Source organism: Salvia splendens, chromosome 6, assembly GCF_004379255.2.
Source record: "Salvia splendens isolate huo1 chromosome 6, SspV2, whole genome shotgun sequence".
Taxonomy (NCBI): Eukaryota; Viridiplantae; Streptophyta; class Magnoliopsida; order Lamiales; family Lamiaceae; genus Salvia; species Salvia splendens.
The window spans coordinates 31,225,189-31,242,383 of record NC_056037.1 but is presented as its reverse complement, the minus strand read 5'-3'; the positions used below and the strand labels follow the sequence as shown (position 1 = coordinate 31,242,383).

The 17,195-nt window shown below is 34.9% G+C and overlaps 2 protein-coding genes across 7 annotated transcripts; both read left to right on the top strand.

Moving 5' to 3' along the window:
• Positions 1 to 1,453: 1,453 nt before the first annotated feature.
• LOC121809629 (telomere repeat-binding factor 1-like) lies at positions 1,454 to 6,501 on the top strand. 3 transcript variants are annotated; one of them, XM_042210352.1, is made up of 7 exons: positions 1,454 to 1,616; positions 2,014 to 2,201; positions 2,313 to 2,530; positions 2,958 to 3,042; positions 5,041 to 5,124; positions 5,269 to 5,616; positions 6,058 to 6,501. In XM_042210352.1, exons 2-7 carry the CDS (start codon positions 2,052 to 2,054, stop codon positions 6,079 to 6,081), a joined length of 909 nt encoding a protein of 302 aa, XP_042066286.1. In that variant the 5' UTR covers positions 1,454 to 1,616; positions 2,014 to 2,051; the 3' UTR covers positions 6,082 to 6,501. The 3 variants fall into 3 exon arrangements, with proteins under 3 accessions (XP_042066286.1, XP_042066285.1, XP_042066287.1); XM_042210351.1 differs by having other exon boundaries at positions 1,457 to 1,616; positions 6,055 to 6,501; XM_042210353.1 differs by lacking the exon at positions 1,454 to 1,616 and having other exon boundaries at positions 2,061 to 2,201; positions 2,303 to 2,530; positions 6,055 to 6,501.
• Positions 6,502 to 9,422: 2,921 nt separating this feature from the next.
• Positions 9,423 to 17,064, top strand: LOC121806360 (centrosomal protein of 128 kDa-like). Of its 4 annotated transcripts, none has more exons than XM_042206371.1 (18): positions 9,423 to 9,631; positions 9,930 to 9,989; positions 10,453 to 10,546; positions 10,676 to 10,779; positions 10,873 to 10,911; positions 11,142 to 11,225; positions 11,380 to 11,441; positions 13,337 to 13,439; positions 13,685 to 13,834; positions 14,509 to 14,577; positions 14,663 to 14,719; positions 14,806 to 15,072; positions 15,267 to 15,350; positions 15,424 to 15,534; positions 15,734 to 15,804; positions 16,053 to 16,250; positions 16,425 to 16,518; positions 16,599 to 17,064. In XM_042206371.1, the coding sequence occupies exons 2-18, from the start codon at positions 9,951 to 9,953 to the stop codon at positions 16,869 to 16,871; spliced, it is 1,899 nt and encodes a 632-aa protein (XP_042062305.1). In that variant the 5' UTR covers positions 9,423 to 9,631; positions 9,930 to 9,950; the 3' UTR covers positions 16,872 to 17,064. The 4 variants fall into 4 exon arrangements, with proteins under 4 accessions (XP_042062305.1, XP_042062306.1, XP_042062303.1 ...); XM_042206372.1 differs by having other exon boundaries at positions 9,867 to 9,989; XM_042206369.1 differs by having other exon boundaries at positions 9,424 to 9,631; positions 10,671 to 10,779.
• Positions 17,065 to 17,195: the final 131 nt, after the last annotated feature.

Below are 17,195 nucleotides of genomic sequence, written 5' to 3'. Positions count from 1 at the left end.
TTTAATTCTTATTAAATGTTTTAATTTAAATGTATCGTTTAGCTAACTGTTTTTATAATTTATTACTCCATGTCAATATTTTAAATTTATTGTTATTAAATGTATAGAATATATAAAAAGTAGTAATAAGTCCATTTAAATTTGTCTAACATTGATTTAAAACCTGTTTATCTATATTATAAAATTTTTAGATAGAAAATATTTCATGAGATGTTATATTTTCGCCTCTAATATATTCCCTTTGAAACTATATTATTTGCGGACAACATTAGTTTTAATAAAAAAATTGGTAATGTAAGAGAGAGATGAGAAAAATTAGATAAGGGAGAAAAAGAGAGAGAAAAAAAGTAAGAGACGAAGAAGAAAAAATAGATAAAATATGAGTAAAAGTTTCTATTTTTTCAATAGTAGTATTATTTTTTTATTTTTTGTGTACGTCCTAAAATGATAAAAATATGACTATTTTCGTGAACGGATGGAATATTTTTAACCATTATGATATGTTTGTTTAAGCATTAAATTAGTGTTGAAATAATTATAAATGGAACCTTATTTTATAGGTGATCATTTTTTATTCTCAGAATTTAATCAAATGTTGTTATTTTAAATGATTCCACTCATGCATTGTGTCTCATAGCTATCCAAATATTTGTAATTTGTTAGTCATTTCAAGTTTAATATGTTGAAGTGGTATAATTCGTAGTTATTATATACAGTAATTTTTTTGTTTATAATTTTAATATAATAATATTATTTCTAATTTTATTTAATTAATTTACAATCTAAAGTTAATGTTTTAAAAATTCTTAGTCTGTGCATATGCACTAAAATCATACTTAAATAATGTTTTTCCATATATTGGTCCATCCTATAAAAATAGTCCACTTCTATTTTTTATACTCCCTCTGTCCCAAGATATTAGACTCGTATACCACTTTGGGGTGTCCCAACATACTTGAGACATTTCTATTTATGTTAAAAATCTACTCTATTACCAACCACACTTACACCACTAAACAACACCTCCTAAATTTTTGTGCCAAAAGAAATAAGTCTGATATCTTGAGACTGAGGGATTACGTTTTTCTCTCTTGTGTGTGAACCTAATTTTCTTAGAAAAACTAACTATGTTTCCACTATTGTTTTAAAAATCGGACCGGACTCTTTTCTACATTATTCTCTCTTTTACTTTACCATTTCTCCTCATTTTTATAAAACGAGTGCAAAAAAGTTAAAGTGACTAATAATGTAAGAAGTAGAGAGTATTAAAAATAAAATTATATTTTTTTCGATCACTAAACCGAAAAATAAAATTAAGAAAAACTAAATTTTAAATTTTGATTCGATTCAAATGGGATTTCAGTTTTCGAATAGTTTGCACACCTCTAATAAAGTAAATAATCATTTTCAAGATAATTTGACATTATTAATTAGGGAGTACTTTATAGTAGTAAAAGTTTTGTAGGATAACTTCGATCAAACTGATGATGTACTAATACCGTTAATTCACGCCCACAGATAAGTTTGGGTATTGAAATAAAGATTAGGGGAAAGGGGGGAGTTTTGAGATTTTGATTGTCAGATCTCTGATTCACTATAGCAATTGCCGCCTTCAGGTGATATTTCTCGTATATTTGATGCTTATTGATTCATTTCAGCTGCAATAGAACCCAATTTCCAGATATTGCCACCTCTATTGTTAAATTAGGGTTAGGGTTTCGCTTCTGCGGATCCTCCAGTCCTAATTTTATTGTGTCGTGTAAATCGCCTCTGGCTTCGATTGAGTTTTGGTAATCGACCTGCGACTGAAGTTGGATTTGATCCGTGAAATTTTATGGAACTTAATTGGATTTGGTTCGTGAAACTAGCTGATAACATGTGTTTGTTTATAAGGATGTAGTTTTCCCTCTCCCCTAGATGATTGGATAGGGGCAGCTGCTTGTTCTTCGTGAATTTGATTAATGGTTTTGGGGATAAGCTGAGCCGCTTAATGGTCTTTAACCTTGTATGCAGTTAATCTCGGTTTTAGCAATCTGTCAGTATTAGAAATAATGGGGGCACCTAAGCAAAAATGGACTCCAGAGGAAGAAGCAGCTCTTAAAGCTGGAGTCCTTAAACACGGGCCTGGGAAATGGCGTACCATCCTGAAGGACCCACAATTCAGTGGAGTTCTCTATCTGAGATCCAATGTAGATCTGAAGGTAAAAATTTTATGCCCCCAATTCTTTTGTTGTTATAACTTATAATGCAATTTACTTGTTTTTGAGATTTAGAAGTTTAGATGTTTCTGATTTCATGCTAGTGTTGGTTAGGACAAGTGGAGGAACATGAGTGTCATGACAAATGGATGGGGCTCGCGGGAGAGGGCCAGGTTAGCTCTAAAAAGGATGCATCCTACCCCCAAGCATGAAGAGAGCTCTATGGCTTTGTCCACTTTTAGTCAAAGTGACGACGAACTAGTAGATGCTAGGTCTCTTGATCCTTCAGGAGGTTCTTCACCAAATGATGGGCCAAAGAGATCTATCATGAGGTTATGCATTTATGTTACAAGTTTTCTGTTATATTTCCCTACTAAAAAATATTGAAAAGGCACTGTCACAACTGTATATGAATTATTTTGATCTAATACTTTTGTCCGTCCCTTTTATGTTCGCTTTACATTTTGGCATGTAGGTGAATTAGATTATAATCTTTTACTTCTAATCAGTTATATATGACTATCCTTTTTTGACTTATGTCCATATGGAATGGTAAAAGATTCCGCCATGTATGTTGTTAACGAGCAAGCTTCTTAAGTTGCGCTGTCGACTAACACATTTGATAGGTAGTTCTCTATGCATCATGCCTGTGATTTGGACATCCTTACTTACTGTGTGTCTCTAGTAACTTTAGAGTAGTTCTGTTTTAAATGCCAGAGATCAGCTGACAGTGGATGTTTATGTTTTCTATAACTTAAGGTTGGAAAATCTCATATTGGAGGCCATAAGCAATTTCAGGGAGCCTGGTGGCTCTAACAAGACATCAATAGCTGCATATATAGAGGTGAAATTTTAATTTTTTTACTATGTCATGAAATTTTCTTTTGGTTGATGCAGACTTGCAGCTTATCTGTATCACTTTGCTATTGACCTACGTGTTGGGAATAACACACACACAAGCATGAAAAACCAATAAAGAACACAAGAGTATTGTTTCCCTGTTCATAACTATATGTAACTATGTATAGGGGAGATGTCAAGCCAGGGTTTTTCACTATGATATTCAGATACAAAATACAAAGGGAAACAACCATTATATACTGTAGCAACCAAGTCCTAATCCTAAACCCATTAGGATTCCATCTGGGCCAGAAACATGGACCCAAAAAAATTGGCACTTCAATCGGACTCTTGTGTTTATTATGTTCAGGATCCATACTCCAACACCATATTCACATTGACCCAAAGTGCATTCTATAATACAAGAGGGTAGTATATGTTCGTCACCACATTCTCGTCACCTCCTCCTTGGACTTATTTTGGTGAAAAAGCATTTTTTTTCAACATATATGTGTTGGTGCAGATAAAAATATTAAGTGAATTTCTTTTATAGGGGTTCATAACTATACGTAACTATGTATAGGGGAGATGTCAAGCCAGGGTTTTTCACTATGTTACTCAGAATTTCAGATACAAAATACAAAGGGAAACAACCATTATATACTGTAGCAACCAAGTCCTAATCCTAAACCCATTAGGATTCCATCTGGGCCAGAAACATGGACCCAAAAAAATTGGCACTTCAATCGGACTCTTGTGTTTATTATGTTCAGGATCCATACTCCAACACCATATTCACATTGACCCAAAGTGCATTCTATAATACAAGAGGGTAGTATATGTTCGTCACCACATTCTTGTCACCTCCTCCTTGGACTTATTTTGGTGAAAAAGCATTTTTTTTCAACATATATGTGTTGGTGCAGATAAAAATATTAAGTGAATTTCTTTTAAATATATTATTTCTGTTCTTTACTGATTGGCTGCACCTATCAGGGTGAATATCATTCTGTTCTTTACTGCTTAGTTGGCTGATATCCATATGTTTATGATTAGTAACTATAGAGGTCCTCATGTGGCTCGGAGACAATCTATAGATTTTATTGCATGAGTGATTATGTGCTCACTCTATTTCTTACACAATTAGTAAATTAGCATTTCCTTTTTGTGAAATTGAACGAGTATCTGTGTTTCTTGAGATCTCTGGGACACTGGCAGGAGACTTTCACATAATTCTTCTTTTTTCCCATTGTTTCATGCTTCTTATTGTTGTTGTGGGAATATCTGGATGAGATTGTTATAGTAGAATATATTGGGAAAATAATACTCTCTCCGTCCCTAATAAATAGTCCCCTTTTGCCATTTTGATCCGTCCACCACTGACCACCAATATTAGTCCACTTCTATTTTTGGAAACTTTTTTTTAACCTACATTACACTATGACACTACTTCAACTATCTTTTACTTTTACCAATTTTGCATTAGAACCCGTGTTGTCCCCAAAGTCTCTATTTCTAGGGAACGAAGAAGAGAGTATGAGTTTGGGTGGATTGTGATCTGTAGTGAGTAGATTTAATATTCAGTAATAAACATAGCTGTGTGTAGTATATGCTTAAAGGGATAAATTGTTTGATAGAATAGATAAACACTGCCATTATATTTTTGAAATTCACAATCTAACATAGCAATTCTTGTGCCCTGGAGTTGCTTTTGTTTTCTCCCAAAAACAATAGAATAGATGTATCATTACTCTTTTGTCCATGTATTTTTCCACTTAAATTATTCCAGCATATTTTTGTTTACTTACTTGTTGGTACTTTTTATTATTTGGAACATTATATTGATGTTTGGGGGTGCAGATGGTAGGCTTGCATGCATTTATTTTTCACCTAATACTTCTTGGCTTTGTTCTTGCCTTGGAGAATTGATTGGAAACTACAGTTGCTGCGTTTATATTTTCCATCTTCATCTAATCTCAGTACTAGTTTCTTTTTTCCCTAGGATCAATACTGGGCACCTCCAAACTTTAAGAGAATATTGTCTGCAAAGTTGAAGCATATGGCTGCAACTGGGAAACTTATCAAGGTCATTGTCTCTTAATATCTCTAATTTTTTTTCACCCTCCCCTTCTATTTCTGAGTATTACATACATATCAACTCCTAGAAATCTTAATTTAGCTGAACTGCTGTAATTTGACTGAAACTTTGAGGTCGTTTCTTGTTCTGCAGATGAAGCGCAAGTATAAAATAGCAGGAGCTTCCACATTATCTGAGCGAAGAAGGAATCCATCCATTTATATGGAAGGAAGACACAAGATGTTTCCAAGACTTGGCCATTATGACATTAGTCATATAACAAAATCTCAGATTGATGTAGAATTAGCCAAGATGAGGAGTATGACTCCACAAGAAGCCACAGCAGCTGCTGCCCAAGCAGTTGCCGATGCAGAAGCCGCAATGGCTGAAGCTGAAGAGGCAGCTCATGAGGCTGAGGCTGCAGAAGCTGATGCAGAAGCAGCCCAGGCTTTTGCAGAGGCAGCATTGAAGACTTTGAAAGGAAGAAACACCCCCGACATGGTGAGCTCTTAATGACGTTCTTGTTTAATTCCACAACAATTGCATATTTGCATGCTACAAGTTTGTAGAAATCCTGGTGGATCATAAATTCATGCAAAAAATCTTGAAATGAAAATAAACATTTTTCTGTTTCTTTAAGGACGTAGATTTTATAACTAATCTAGATGGAACTGTGTGAACATAGCATATGCAGAGTCATTGACTGGTAAAGATAAGTAACGAACCTCTGTTCGTGGTCACCAACACTAATCCCACTATCAGATGAAGAAAAAGAAGAAGAGTTATGTTTTTTGTAACTTGAGTTGTATGTATGTGCTATTGTTGCACTATGACCCGTAGTCTGGTAATTGGGGTGGGCAGATTGTTACTTTTGTACTCTTAAGTTTGGCCCACGTTGTCTTTCTTTGCATCTCACATTATTTATTTTGTTCTTGACAGAAGAATGTACAGATGATTCCTGCGTGATGGGGTTTAATCTGATCACTAGCCGCTTACAGATCCTCTCGAACAAAACTTGGTTAATTGTCATCCTTGGACATGAGATCTTTCATGTAAATATAGCATCAAGATATTTAGCCTACAACATGAGGGAGGGGAGGTGTTCCCAGGTGAGCCTGACGCCGTCACCATTTTTTGGGGTGATGCTGTATGTTGATTCATTCTATTGTTAAATTAGTGGATGAGAGACGTTTGCTGGGAAAAAATGAAAAGAGAGAGAGATGTTTCTTTTAATAGCTTAAGATGGTAGATTTAAGGGCAATTGTCTTTTAAGATTGTTGCATCAGACTGCAGTATGTCCTTTGTTGTTGTATGAATGTAATAACAATAATAATGCTAATTATAAAAGCATGATGGAGCGAATATAATTCGAAGATTGTTTGTTTACTTCAAATTTCGAACAGAATTTTGATATGAGTCATATGACACGATTAATTTATCATTTGTATGTTTTTGGCGCATTAAGGATAGTGATGCAATATTTATACTGTCAGTTAGAGAAATAACTCGATCTCAAATGATAACTAAGGCTAATTTTTAGCGATTACATTTGGAGATTTCATGTTTGAAATAATATTAAGTAGATTATTTTAAATTTATAAAATTTATCAAATAGATTGAAAAGAGACTTAAGACTAATCATTTTCTTTCTCCTAGAAAGCATCACAAAACTTTAAATTCTTTTAACCTTATTTGAATTTACTTATTTTTTGCAAAGAATATAATCTCTCCGTCCCACTATGTCAATGTGTTGATATTTAATATTCAAAGATGAATCTTTTTAGCCCAATAATGAGACTATAAGAAAAACAAAACTTTAAAAAACAACTAGAAGGAAATCTTAATAATTAAATAGAATGAAAAAATATCAAAATATCTTTGTATTTACTATTTACTTATTCTTCAACTATGGTAATTAATTTTAAAAGCTGATTCTTTTTTAAACTCTGAACTGCCATATTTAAAAAGTCATGTTGAACTAATAAGAATAAAAAATACTCAAAATATAGGAGTTGATTCAAATTTGATTGAGATCTCCGATTTTATACACTTCCCTAATTAACATAAAATATCATAAGAGAAGACACTATTTGATCTCCGATCTTATGCCGCCGCCTCATTCACAGACGCTCGGTAATTATTAAAAAATTTCGTTTGTGCTTCTTGAAAAAGTTTTTCTAATTCCAGAAGAAGCTAATATTGGATAATTTTAAGTTGGACTTGGATTGGGCATCGATTGAAGTTGCAATCTTTATGTTTTTGTTTGTAATTTTAGTGTTTAAGTCATACTGTTGTATTGAAGTTTGTGTGTTTAATTTAGTCATGTCTTGTTTTTCAGCCATGGATCAGAATCCCAATCATGAATCGATGGTTGGTCGTGTTCAAGAGTTGGAGACAGGTATGCATTAGTATATGTTTGTGTTCAAGAGTTTCTATATTGTAGTAGTACGAAACAGATTCACAAACCTTGGCTTTGTCAATTTTCATATCTATGTAATTTTGATATTCATTTCTATGTTTTTTGACGCATTAAAGAAACTTATGTTGCCATCCTAATTATTTTGTTATCATAGTTTAACTAAATTTAAACTAGGGATTCATACAATTTAATTGTGGATCAAAGTAAATCCCTGTATTCCAATATCTTATTTTCATAAATTCATTTTTAACCATTCGAACATTTTGATCAAACAAATATGAAGTTAACTCAAAAATTGAATTACAAAACCAATTTATTGATCACCGGTAAAATCGATAAATATTAAACTCAAAGGATATTAAATTGAGCACGGAGATAGTAAATTCGAATGCCACACATATGTTCTTAGTAGGGAGATAACCCTAGCACTATCACTATTATCGGGGGAGGTGAAATGGAATCGAACCCATGCTTCTTGCAGTGTCAGGCTTCTACCGCTAGATCAGTTTATATTATATACATGATTTCAATATACTATTATCCAAGCTTTGGGAGTATTGTTCCTCATTGGGTCTCTGCCAATGCAGGCAACAAGGCTTTCCAGTGTAAATGTGTATTGATATGGAAAAGGTGAACAGAGAATTTGTATGGGAGTAATAGAATGAGAAAAGTTGCATGGGGCAAGGTTATTTATTAGACCAAAAGAGGGAGGCTTGGGGCTTCGAAAGCTACACTTGGTGAGTATTAATTCCTTGGGCTGAATTAATATAACTCACCCAAGATGTTTTGTGTTGGGGATAATCTTCTCCGGTCATTTTCTTCTCTTTCTCTATGAGATTTGAGCGAGGTTCCTCTTGTGGAGGCAACTTCTATGTTGACTCGTGAGGTCCGGTGTTTGGTTGAACGGTTGTGTTCTACCTGTATTAACTGTACATGTAATTTTCTACGCACAATGTATTTATCTCTAAGTGCAATTCATATAATGCCAATTAAATGAGTGTATTTTCGAATTATATGTATATATAATACAATTATCAATCACATCATTTTACCCCATAATGCTCTTTTCACATGTAACTAATTCAGAGTAAAACCCTAAATCTCATCATCTATTTTTTTGATCTAGTAGTTCATACTTGACTTTAATATTAATATAAAATTAGAATTTATTTTAATCCTATCTTTGATAAATACTCCCTCGTCCCATAAGAATATACACAATTTTCTTTTTGTTTTGTCCCACAATAATATGCATTTTTCAATTTTGGAAACTCTTATCTCTTTAATGAGGTGAGACATTAACAATACTTTAATTACCTTTTCTCTTTACATGTCTCTTACGTTTCCAATTTTGCATTAAAACTCGTACCGAACTCAAAGTGCATATTTTTTGGGGACGGAGGGAGTAATATATACTCCGTCCGTTCCATAATAGATTTCACTTTTTTTAGTTTATCCATGTCACATTTCATTTTTTAGAAGAAGTTTCTCTCATATTAATATAAATATATTATTTTCTCTCTCTACTTATCACATAAATTATTATATATTTTTTTAAATTATGAGTTATTATTAAGTGTAATACTCCCTCTGTGAGTAAATAGGTGATGGAATAAAGTAATATTGATTAGATTTTTATTTTTTGTCAGAAAAGAAAAATAATTTAACTTAATTGAGACATTTCATAAAAAAAATACGACTTAGTTGGAACGAATGGAGTATTTATTATCATACGAAGGGTGTACACATCAATAGATAGGGAAGTGGCAAATATTACTCCATAGAGTAGTACTCGTATTTGCTTAGAATTCAAATGACCGAAAATAAAAAAGAATCAAATTGTCATTTTTTATTGTTCGGCACAAATGTTTTTTTTCCGTAAAAATGAGATATCTGATTCTATCTCACTAACCTAACTCAAGAAAATACATAAAATTACTCACATTTCAGAAAAAAGATTATATTTCTGTGAAATCGATTAAATTGATAAAATACAGAGAGGGCACAATCATTATTCCGCCTCCTCATTCGGGCTCCAAGGAATCGAATTACAGACGCCCGGTTCCAGAGCTCCGAATCACAAAATTTGATTTCCCGGTAATTATTTTATGGTTTTGTCATATTTATATTTTTCGTTTGTGCTTCTTGTTTATTTTCTTGAAAGAAATTGGTTGAATCTTCTTGAAAGAGTTTATCTTCTAATTCGTGAAGAACCTAAATTTTCGTTGACAATGTTAGTTGTTTGGATAATTTAAGTTCCCAGGCAGGACTTGAATTGAGCTTCAATTAAAGCTGCAATCTTTATGTTTTTCTTTCTAATTCTGGTGTGTAGGTCATATGGGTGGGGGTTAGAGGTCTTTAATTTAGTATATTTTGCTGAACCTCTGTTTTTCAGCCATGGATCAGAATCCCAATTATGAATCGATGGTTACTCGTGTTCAACAGTTGGAGAGAGGTATGCTTTCGTATATCTTGTGTCAAGATTTTTGTTTCTTTTTTAGAAAGATACATTCTCAGTTAAATAGTTGGGACTGATTGTGAGTAACAATGGAAATTATTAGCTGCAGCCTGCAATAGAAGCTTCAGTTTTTCTGGAAACCATTCATGAAATTCTCAAACCTTTGTCAATCTTCATATTTTGTTGGAGTCCTGGTAATATTGGGGACTCCACAAAGTTAATTTTTCTTGTAAGGGTGTAAAAAGCAGTATGTCGGTGTGATTGAACTGAAGATACTTAATTCAGTCTAATGTTTGGACCTGGCTATTCTAGTTTACAAGGTGACCTCTTGTGGGTGATTGGATGATTTTTCTTACGACTTTGTTGTTGGGAGTCTATTGGTTGACTACGATGACTAAAGATATTCTGGTACCTTGGACTTAATTTTGCTCATCTGGTGTTATGTTGATCCCTTCTGCAGAACGTAATGAATTGCAGAAAGATATTGAACAGATGTGTATGCAACAAGCTGGACCTGCCTATATTGGAGTGGCAACACGCTTACATTTTCAGAGGTAGAACTATTTTACCAATTACAGTGAACTGCTTACAATTAATGCCACATATATACGAGGATAATGGATCAATATGTTCTTCTATCAACAAAAATGACGGCATTCTTTATTTTTCTCAAATTAGGACAGCTGGGTTGGAGCAGGAGATCGAGAACTTGAAAAAACAGTTGGCTACTTGCATAAGGCAAAATCAAAATCTTCAAGAGGAGTTATCCGAAGCTTATCGCATTAAAGTGAGATCTTCTGTTTTTGATTGATTAGTTCCACTTGTGTGAATTTCTGTCATTCTTTCTAAGTACATCTTGTCTTGCATGTATGTTTTTTAGAGCCATATAGCCGATCTGCATAAGGCTGAAGTATCAAAGGTACATATCTCTCTCCCTCATGGCATAAGTAGAACTGATTCTTGTTAATACACGTTTCCTGTAAACCCTACCTTTTGATGTTCAACTTCTGAAAATATTCTCTCCAAAAGTACCTGTTTTTTCTGTTATAATCATCAACATATTCTGGGTAAAAAATTAAATAAGGTTAAAGATATTAGTGAAAAGTTCATGCTCAAGACTCATGTATTATTCTTTACTTTCTGTACCAGAATGTCGAAGCTGAGAATCAGCTTAGTTTTTTTCAAGATTGTGTAGCTGCTGCTTTTGCTGAGCGAGATAATGCAATAATGGAGGTTAATTTTTCTTCTCCTGGGTCCTTCCTCTACCCTTCCTTAGCTTTGATGATAGCTTAGACCTTAGGCTGCAAGGTTTAAGATAGTTGCCTTTGTTGGCAAAGCAGAGTGGGTCTTTTGGTGGTTCCAGTTTACGCTAACTTCTTTTGGACAGGCTGAAAAGGCTAAAGAGAGAGAGGAGCTCCTGCCGCAGGAGCTGACAAATTTTCAGAGAAGGTATTGTATATAATATTCTGTATACATTGTCCCTGGTTACTAAAACCATGTTTTAAAGCTCAAGATGAACTTTTTTTATATTTTGTGATGTTTAGTTGGGATAAATGGTTGATATGGACTTATGGAGTGGGTACATGGACAATTGAGTGGATTCTGCATCTTTGTTCTGTTTAAGGCTGTTTATCAGTGTTGTAGCTTAGTTTAAAATACGTTAAATGAGTAGTGATCTTTTGTACTTATTCTAATATTCAATAGAGCAAACTCTGTTCACAATTTTTTTTATTATAGTAGTAGTTAATACTACCTCCATCCACAAAAAATAGACAAAGTTGTAAATGACACGGGTTTTAATGCACAATTGGTAAAGTAAGCGAGAGGGAGAGAAATGGTGGAGGAAGTAGTATACTAGTATTAGTGGATTGTGGGGTCCACATTTAGAATGATGTGTATGGTTAGTATTTGTTTAAAACTTTCCATATTTATAATTGGTCTAATATCAGTTCAGTTGACGGTCCAACATGGTCAAATTAGTCTAGTTTTTGTGGACGGAGGTAGTAGTTGTTAAAGTGGCGCCTGAGGCAAAAGGTGCCCGTAGTACGACCTGCTGTTGTTTACAATGTCAAAGGTGGGTGCTGTTCTACACAGTGTTGTGAAAATCGCGCTTGGGGCGCGCTTGGGGCGTGGGGCGGTCAGGGCGCGGCTGTAGTCGCCCCAGCCACCCTGGGCCGAACGATATTCATGGGGCGGGCTGGGGCGCGACTGGGGCGGGCTGGGGCGAGCCGGGGCGGTTGGGGCGGCTGAGGCGACGGTGGAGCGACGGTGGAGCGACGAAATTTCTGTGTAAAGAGAGAGGAAGAGAGAGGAAGCTGATCCTTTCTTTTTATTAATATTTTAATACAATGAAACTTCATTTGATAAAACCTATTCACACACCACCGCCTCTTTTTACCACCACTCGTTCAGCTTTTACTTTTCCATTATTCTATAATATTAATTTATTATTACTGCCAACTTTTCAACTTTCCTCAAAATAAATTAATTATAAAATTCATTTTAATTATCAAAACAACTAAATAGACTATAATTCCTTTAATAATTATTTTTTAGCCAATATAAACATTGAAATTTAATTTTTTTTCTTCCTATTATGTAAGTATAATTATTTATATATTAGTGAATTATATTTAATCATTATTATTACTAATATATAAATAATAAATAATTTTGCGCCCCGATTCGTGGGTCCCTCGCCCCAGCGCCCCATCGCCCCGCGACCCGGGGTCCAGCCTCAGCGCCCCGGACCGACCCGCGACCCTAACAACACTGGTTCTACAGTCACACACCTGGGTTCACTTTGGGCCTTAGGTGAGGCACTCTAAAGGCACGCGTTTGAGACAGAAATTATAGTGTTAAGTGTTGACTGAAGTTCTGTATGAGAGTAAAGGGACTTTTTTTAGCCCCGTGTAGCAAATGATAGTCTTGTCTTTCATGAAGTGACATAGGCCATGTAGGAGGTTCTGGTTTCAAAAAATTTTGTTACCAATTTATTCATGTGAAGTGCAGGAATTAGAAAAAAAATGTAGCTCTTCTTGCATGTAATATGGCATGCTAAAGTACCAGTTGGTCAAACCACACCTTTGGATAAGAACTTGTATATGATCTTTAATGTTGGATTTGCATTCTGTTCTGCTTTTTATTTCATCGCCCAATCTATGACTATATCTGTATATATTACCAAATACCAAATTTGTGGAAAAACATTTGTGAATTTGGGATGATATATGTATGATATCTTCTTTTTTGTTCATCTCGCATATGGCTTCTCTTGGCTGCAAATGAAAAAAGAGTCCTGTGTAGGGTACAGTATATTTAAATATACTTTCTATTACCTACAGGCTTGAAGAGCTGACTGCCAAACTTCTTGAAGAAAAGGAACAAGCAGCAAATCTCCGTATTGATTTAGAAAAGCACGAAAGGCAGAATGAGATATTCAGAGAGGTAGCTGCCTAGATTCTTATGATCCACCTGGAACTTGACACAAAGCCTTCCTTAACTAACCTCTGCTACATTACCTTGACTATTCCTACAATGTAGCATGTAATCTGAGCATTGTGGTCCTGCCACTTAAAATGCTCCCTTAATGAAAACTGAGAATTATGTCTTCAACTTTAGACAATCAGTTTTGCTCAAGTCCTGCCATTCATAAATTCTCCTTTTTTAAGGATTTGCTTTCTTCATAATAGGTGATTGATAAATTCTATAGCATCAGACAAGATTCCCTTAATGATTCTACTGATATAAGTTGGGAAGAGAAATGTCATTCTCTTCTGAATGATTCAGATGATACATGGAGGTTCCAAAATGATGAGGATGCTTCAACCTCCAATTACATTGTAAGTCCTACTAAGTAATAAATAACAATTGCCCTTAGCTTATTTGAATTTAAGTTGATTCGTTTAGCTGTTCCTGTGTTTCCTGATATCCGAAGTGAATGTGTGTTATTTATTTCTGTGGTGTTATTTAAATTAGTATATTTTCAGTCTTCGGGTCATAATCATATTGCTACTCCCACTTCATTCTAGAACTTGTATGCATTGTCTACATTTTGATGTCATTTGCCTGCATCTAATTGGGACTCATCTCAGAGCCAATCATCAGGTTATGGGCTTACCTAATACAGGTGTGTGGCATAAGCTATTCAACATATGAATATTGTGGTGATCTTCGCCACATGCCTAGTTATTCAGGATGTTGTAGGAGAAGATGGTTTGGGTAGTGAGATTTGGAGTGCTTTGAGAAGGAATTGGTGCTTGTATTTATATGCATTGTTTAGAAAAATGGAAATTGATTTATGTAGGGAAGTTTCTTACTGTTTTTCTTAATTGAAATAGTGATCGATGATTCAATCAGTGCTTGGGTAAATATTAGTGGCAGTTGATCAGCAAAAGAATCATGCAAGATGTATGGTCGTTAGTATTGCCTAAGATCTAGAAGGAATTCAAAATATCAACATATCTATTTTATGACTTGCTGTTTGAGGTTTATTGATTAAATTCCCTTCAGACAGAACTCTCTCGAAGCAGAGATTGAAACTCTGAGGAGACGTCTCGATAATTTGCAAAACAAGCTTCGAGTGGTGAGCTTCTGATTTCTTCACATGCATGACATCTGCTGTTCTCACATTGTTGATAGTTGTGACATTATTATGTATTGATGATTAGGGACTGGAAATTGAAACTCACTTGAAGAAGAAAGTCCGTGATTTGGAGAGGAAGAAAGTAAGACTGTTTCGATCTCTAGTAAAAGATGTACAATTTCCAGTTGCATTTGCTAGCTACTTATTCACAAACTGCGTAATCTGCAGATCCATTCAAAAGAGAAGAATAAGAAGTGGATTTCGGCATTATCTCATCACCATTCTCAGTACAGAAGCGGTATCAAAAGCTTACTTGATGAGGGGTATTTGGAGCTAAAATCAATTAGCGATCTGGTAGTTGAGAAGATCAAGCAACTTGAAACGAGCAGAGAATCCGATTTGAGATCTTCTCAGCTACAAGAGAGAGAATTTGACGAGAGTGAATGCAGGGATGTCCATGTTAGTGCTGATTCTAGTCCAGTTGCAATCACTGAGGCATGTTCTTGTTATTCCCTATTATATCTACATATGTCTTTACACCTTTTAGTAGTTGTTGTTTTTTGCAATACAGGTTATATCGTCTTGTATCGAAAGATCAGCTTAACATTTTGTGAAGAAAGTATAACTGAATACATAGTGTTTTGGTATTATTGTATATGCATAACAATGGTTTTTCCCTCACACTGCAGAAAAGTCATCCCGGCTTGCCAATTCCAAGTGCTTGTGAAACTGGCGATGCATCTGAAGCCCTTGCTCTGGCATTGCACGATAAGGTTTTCTAAAACACTCCTTCCCTGGTTTTAGCACACTGTAACATCAACCTTATGTTGTTTTTATGATTTTCAGGTGTCAGCATTATTACTTATGTCACAGCAAGAAGAAAGACACCTATTAGAGAGGGATGTAAATGCAGCTTTGCAAAAAAAAATCGAGGAACTGCAGAGAAACTTAATGCAGGTCATTTTGAATGTTTACCTTTAGCATCTCTGTTGGTCCCAGTTTCTTATTCGGAGAGTCTATAAAATTAAAATGATTATTTACCCTTCAGAAATAGGGCATTGCTGCATTTCATTATGAAACCTATATTCTCTCTAGCCATGTGTTTCGGGGTTTATACATATCTGATACTCTACTTCATAATCTTTTGTTGGTCTAGGTTACGAATGAAAAGGTGAAAGCTCTTATGGAGTTAGCACAGATGAAGCAGGAATTATATATACTACAACCGTATGTTCACTCATTTTATGATGAGCTTTACTATAATGTTTCTTCTTATGCATTGCTGTTGTGATGGCGTATACATTTCTATCGCAACTATCAAATTTGATCGCCACAATAATGATTTGATCATGGGCTGAACTGCTCTGCCCCTTTGCTCATTGGTTAACATCTACTGTTGTGTGCTTGTTCGAAATTTTATTTTGCTGCCATAATGTATCATAGCATCATTATAACATAAGGTACAACGACTGCAGAAAGACCAGTCAGGACCACCAAGTACAAGGAATCAATCCGGTGGAGACTGCAGAACGCAGAATGGTACCAGAAAAAGACGGGAAGTTGAAAAGTCTGCTGAGGAAAAGTTACTTAACACGTTGGGTTGGAGGCTCCGATGGAAGTGATATATTGGCACATCGACATAACGAAAAACCACATCAAGTGGATTTCGCAAGGTTAGAGTGGATATTAGAAAGTGATGGTTACCAGCTTGGTGGTTGTGGTATTTTCATGAATAACATCTTAAACAGATGCTCGTAGACTATATTACACATATAACGTTCTTCCGTATCCTCCATTACTGCTCTGAATCACAAGTAACCAACAAATTTGTCTGACTATTTTTACAGGATGAAGATTGAAAATGCTACGCTTAAGGAGAGCCTGGACAGTATGGAGCATCTACTTTCTTCTGTTCGAAGACTCCGTATATCCCTATTGAAGGTGACTGTTTGTTCCAGTTAGCGCTCTATACTGACTAGAAAGTCAACAACTGAGAGGAACTCGTGCGATATCTGTTACAGGTGAAAGAGTCAGTCGCAGGGAAAGATGAAAACATGAGGTGTTCAGAAGATTTGGAACAAGTTATTGCAGAAGCAAACCTTCTGAAGACAGCCCTTGGCAGCTCTCTCCCCGTTAGTTGGCTGGCTGAAACGGAACGATCATTGGATGAAATAAGTGTAGCTGCTCGGGAGTCTGGGCAAGAGAAAGTGGATCTTGTTTCTGCAGCTGGATTTGAGATGGTGGAGCTCTTGATATTTGCTGCTCAGAACCTCAAGGAGTGTTGTGGTAAGTGAAGTAAAGAAATTTTAACATGTGTTATAGCTTAAGCAGAATTTTGTATATTAGTTTTTGATAAAAATCCTAAAACAAAGCAGTGTGAAAATAGAAAGTATGTAAGTTTGTATTTACTGGCTCTGTACACAAGTTGTAAATTTCAAAGCCTACATTTAAAATGGATTTAAAATGGCATTTTCCCTCTTTTCAAAATATATTCTGTCAATACACATTTTAAGTACTCTCTCCGTTCCATAGTAATAGAGACATTTCTTTTCGGCACAGAGATTAAGAAAAATTGTGTTAGGTGAGTTAAGTAAAGGGAGAATAGAGTGGAAAATGAA

Coding starts and splice junctions, on each gene's coding strand:
- LOC121809629 (XM_042210351.1), top strand. CDS start 2,052: ATGGGGGCACCTAAGCAAAAATGGACTCCAGAGGAAGAAGCAGCTCTT. Junction 2,531..2,957: donor CCAAAGAGATCTATCATGAG/GTTATGCATTTA, acceptor CTATAACTTAAG/GTTGGAAAATCTCATATTGG. Junction 5,617..6,054: donor GAAGAAACACCCCCGACATG/GTGAGCTCTTAA, acceptor TGTTCTTGACAG/AAGAATGTACAGATGATTCC.
- LOC121806360 (XM_042206369.1), top strand. CDS start 9,932: ATGGATCAGAATCCCAATTATGAATCGATGGTTACTCGTGTTCAACAG. Junction 15,073..15,266: donor GTCCAGTTGCAATCACTGAG/GCATGTTCTTGT, acceptor CTCACACTGCAG/AAAAGTCATCCCGGCTTGCC. Junction 15,805..16,052: donor GAATTATATATACTACAACC/GTATGTTCACTC, acceptor CAACGACTGCAG/AAAGACCAGTCAGGACCACC.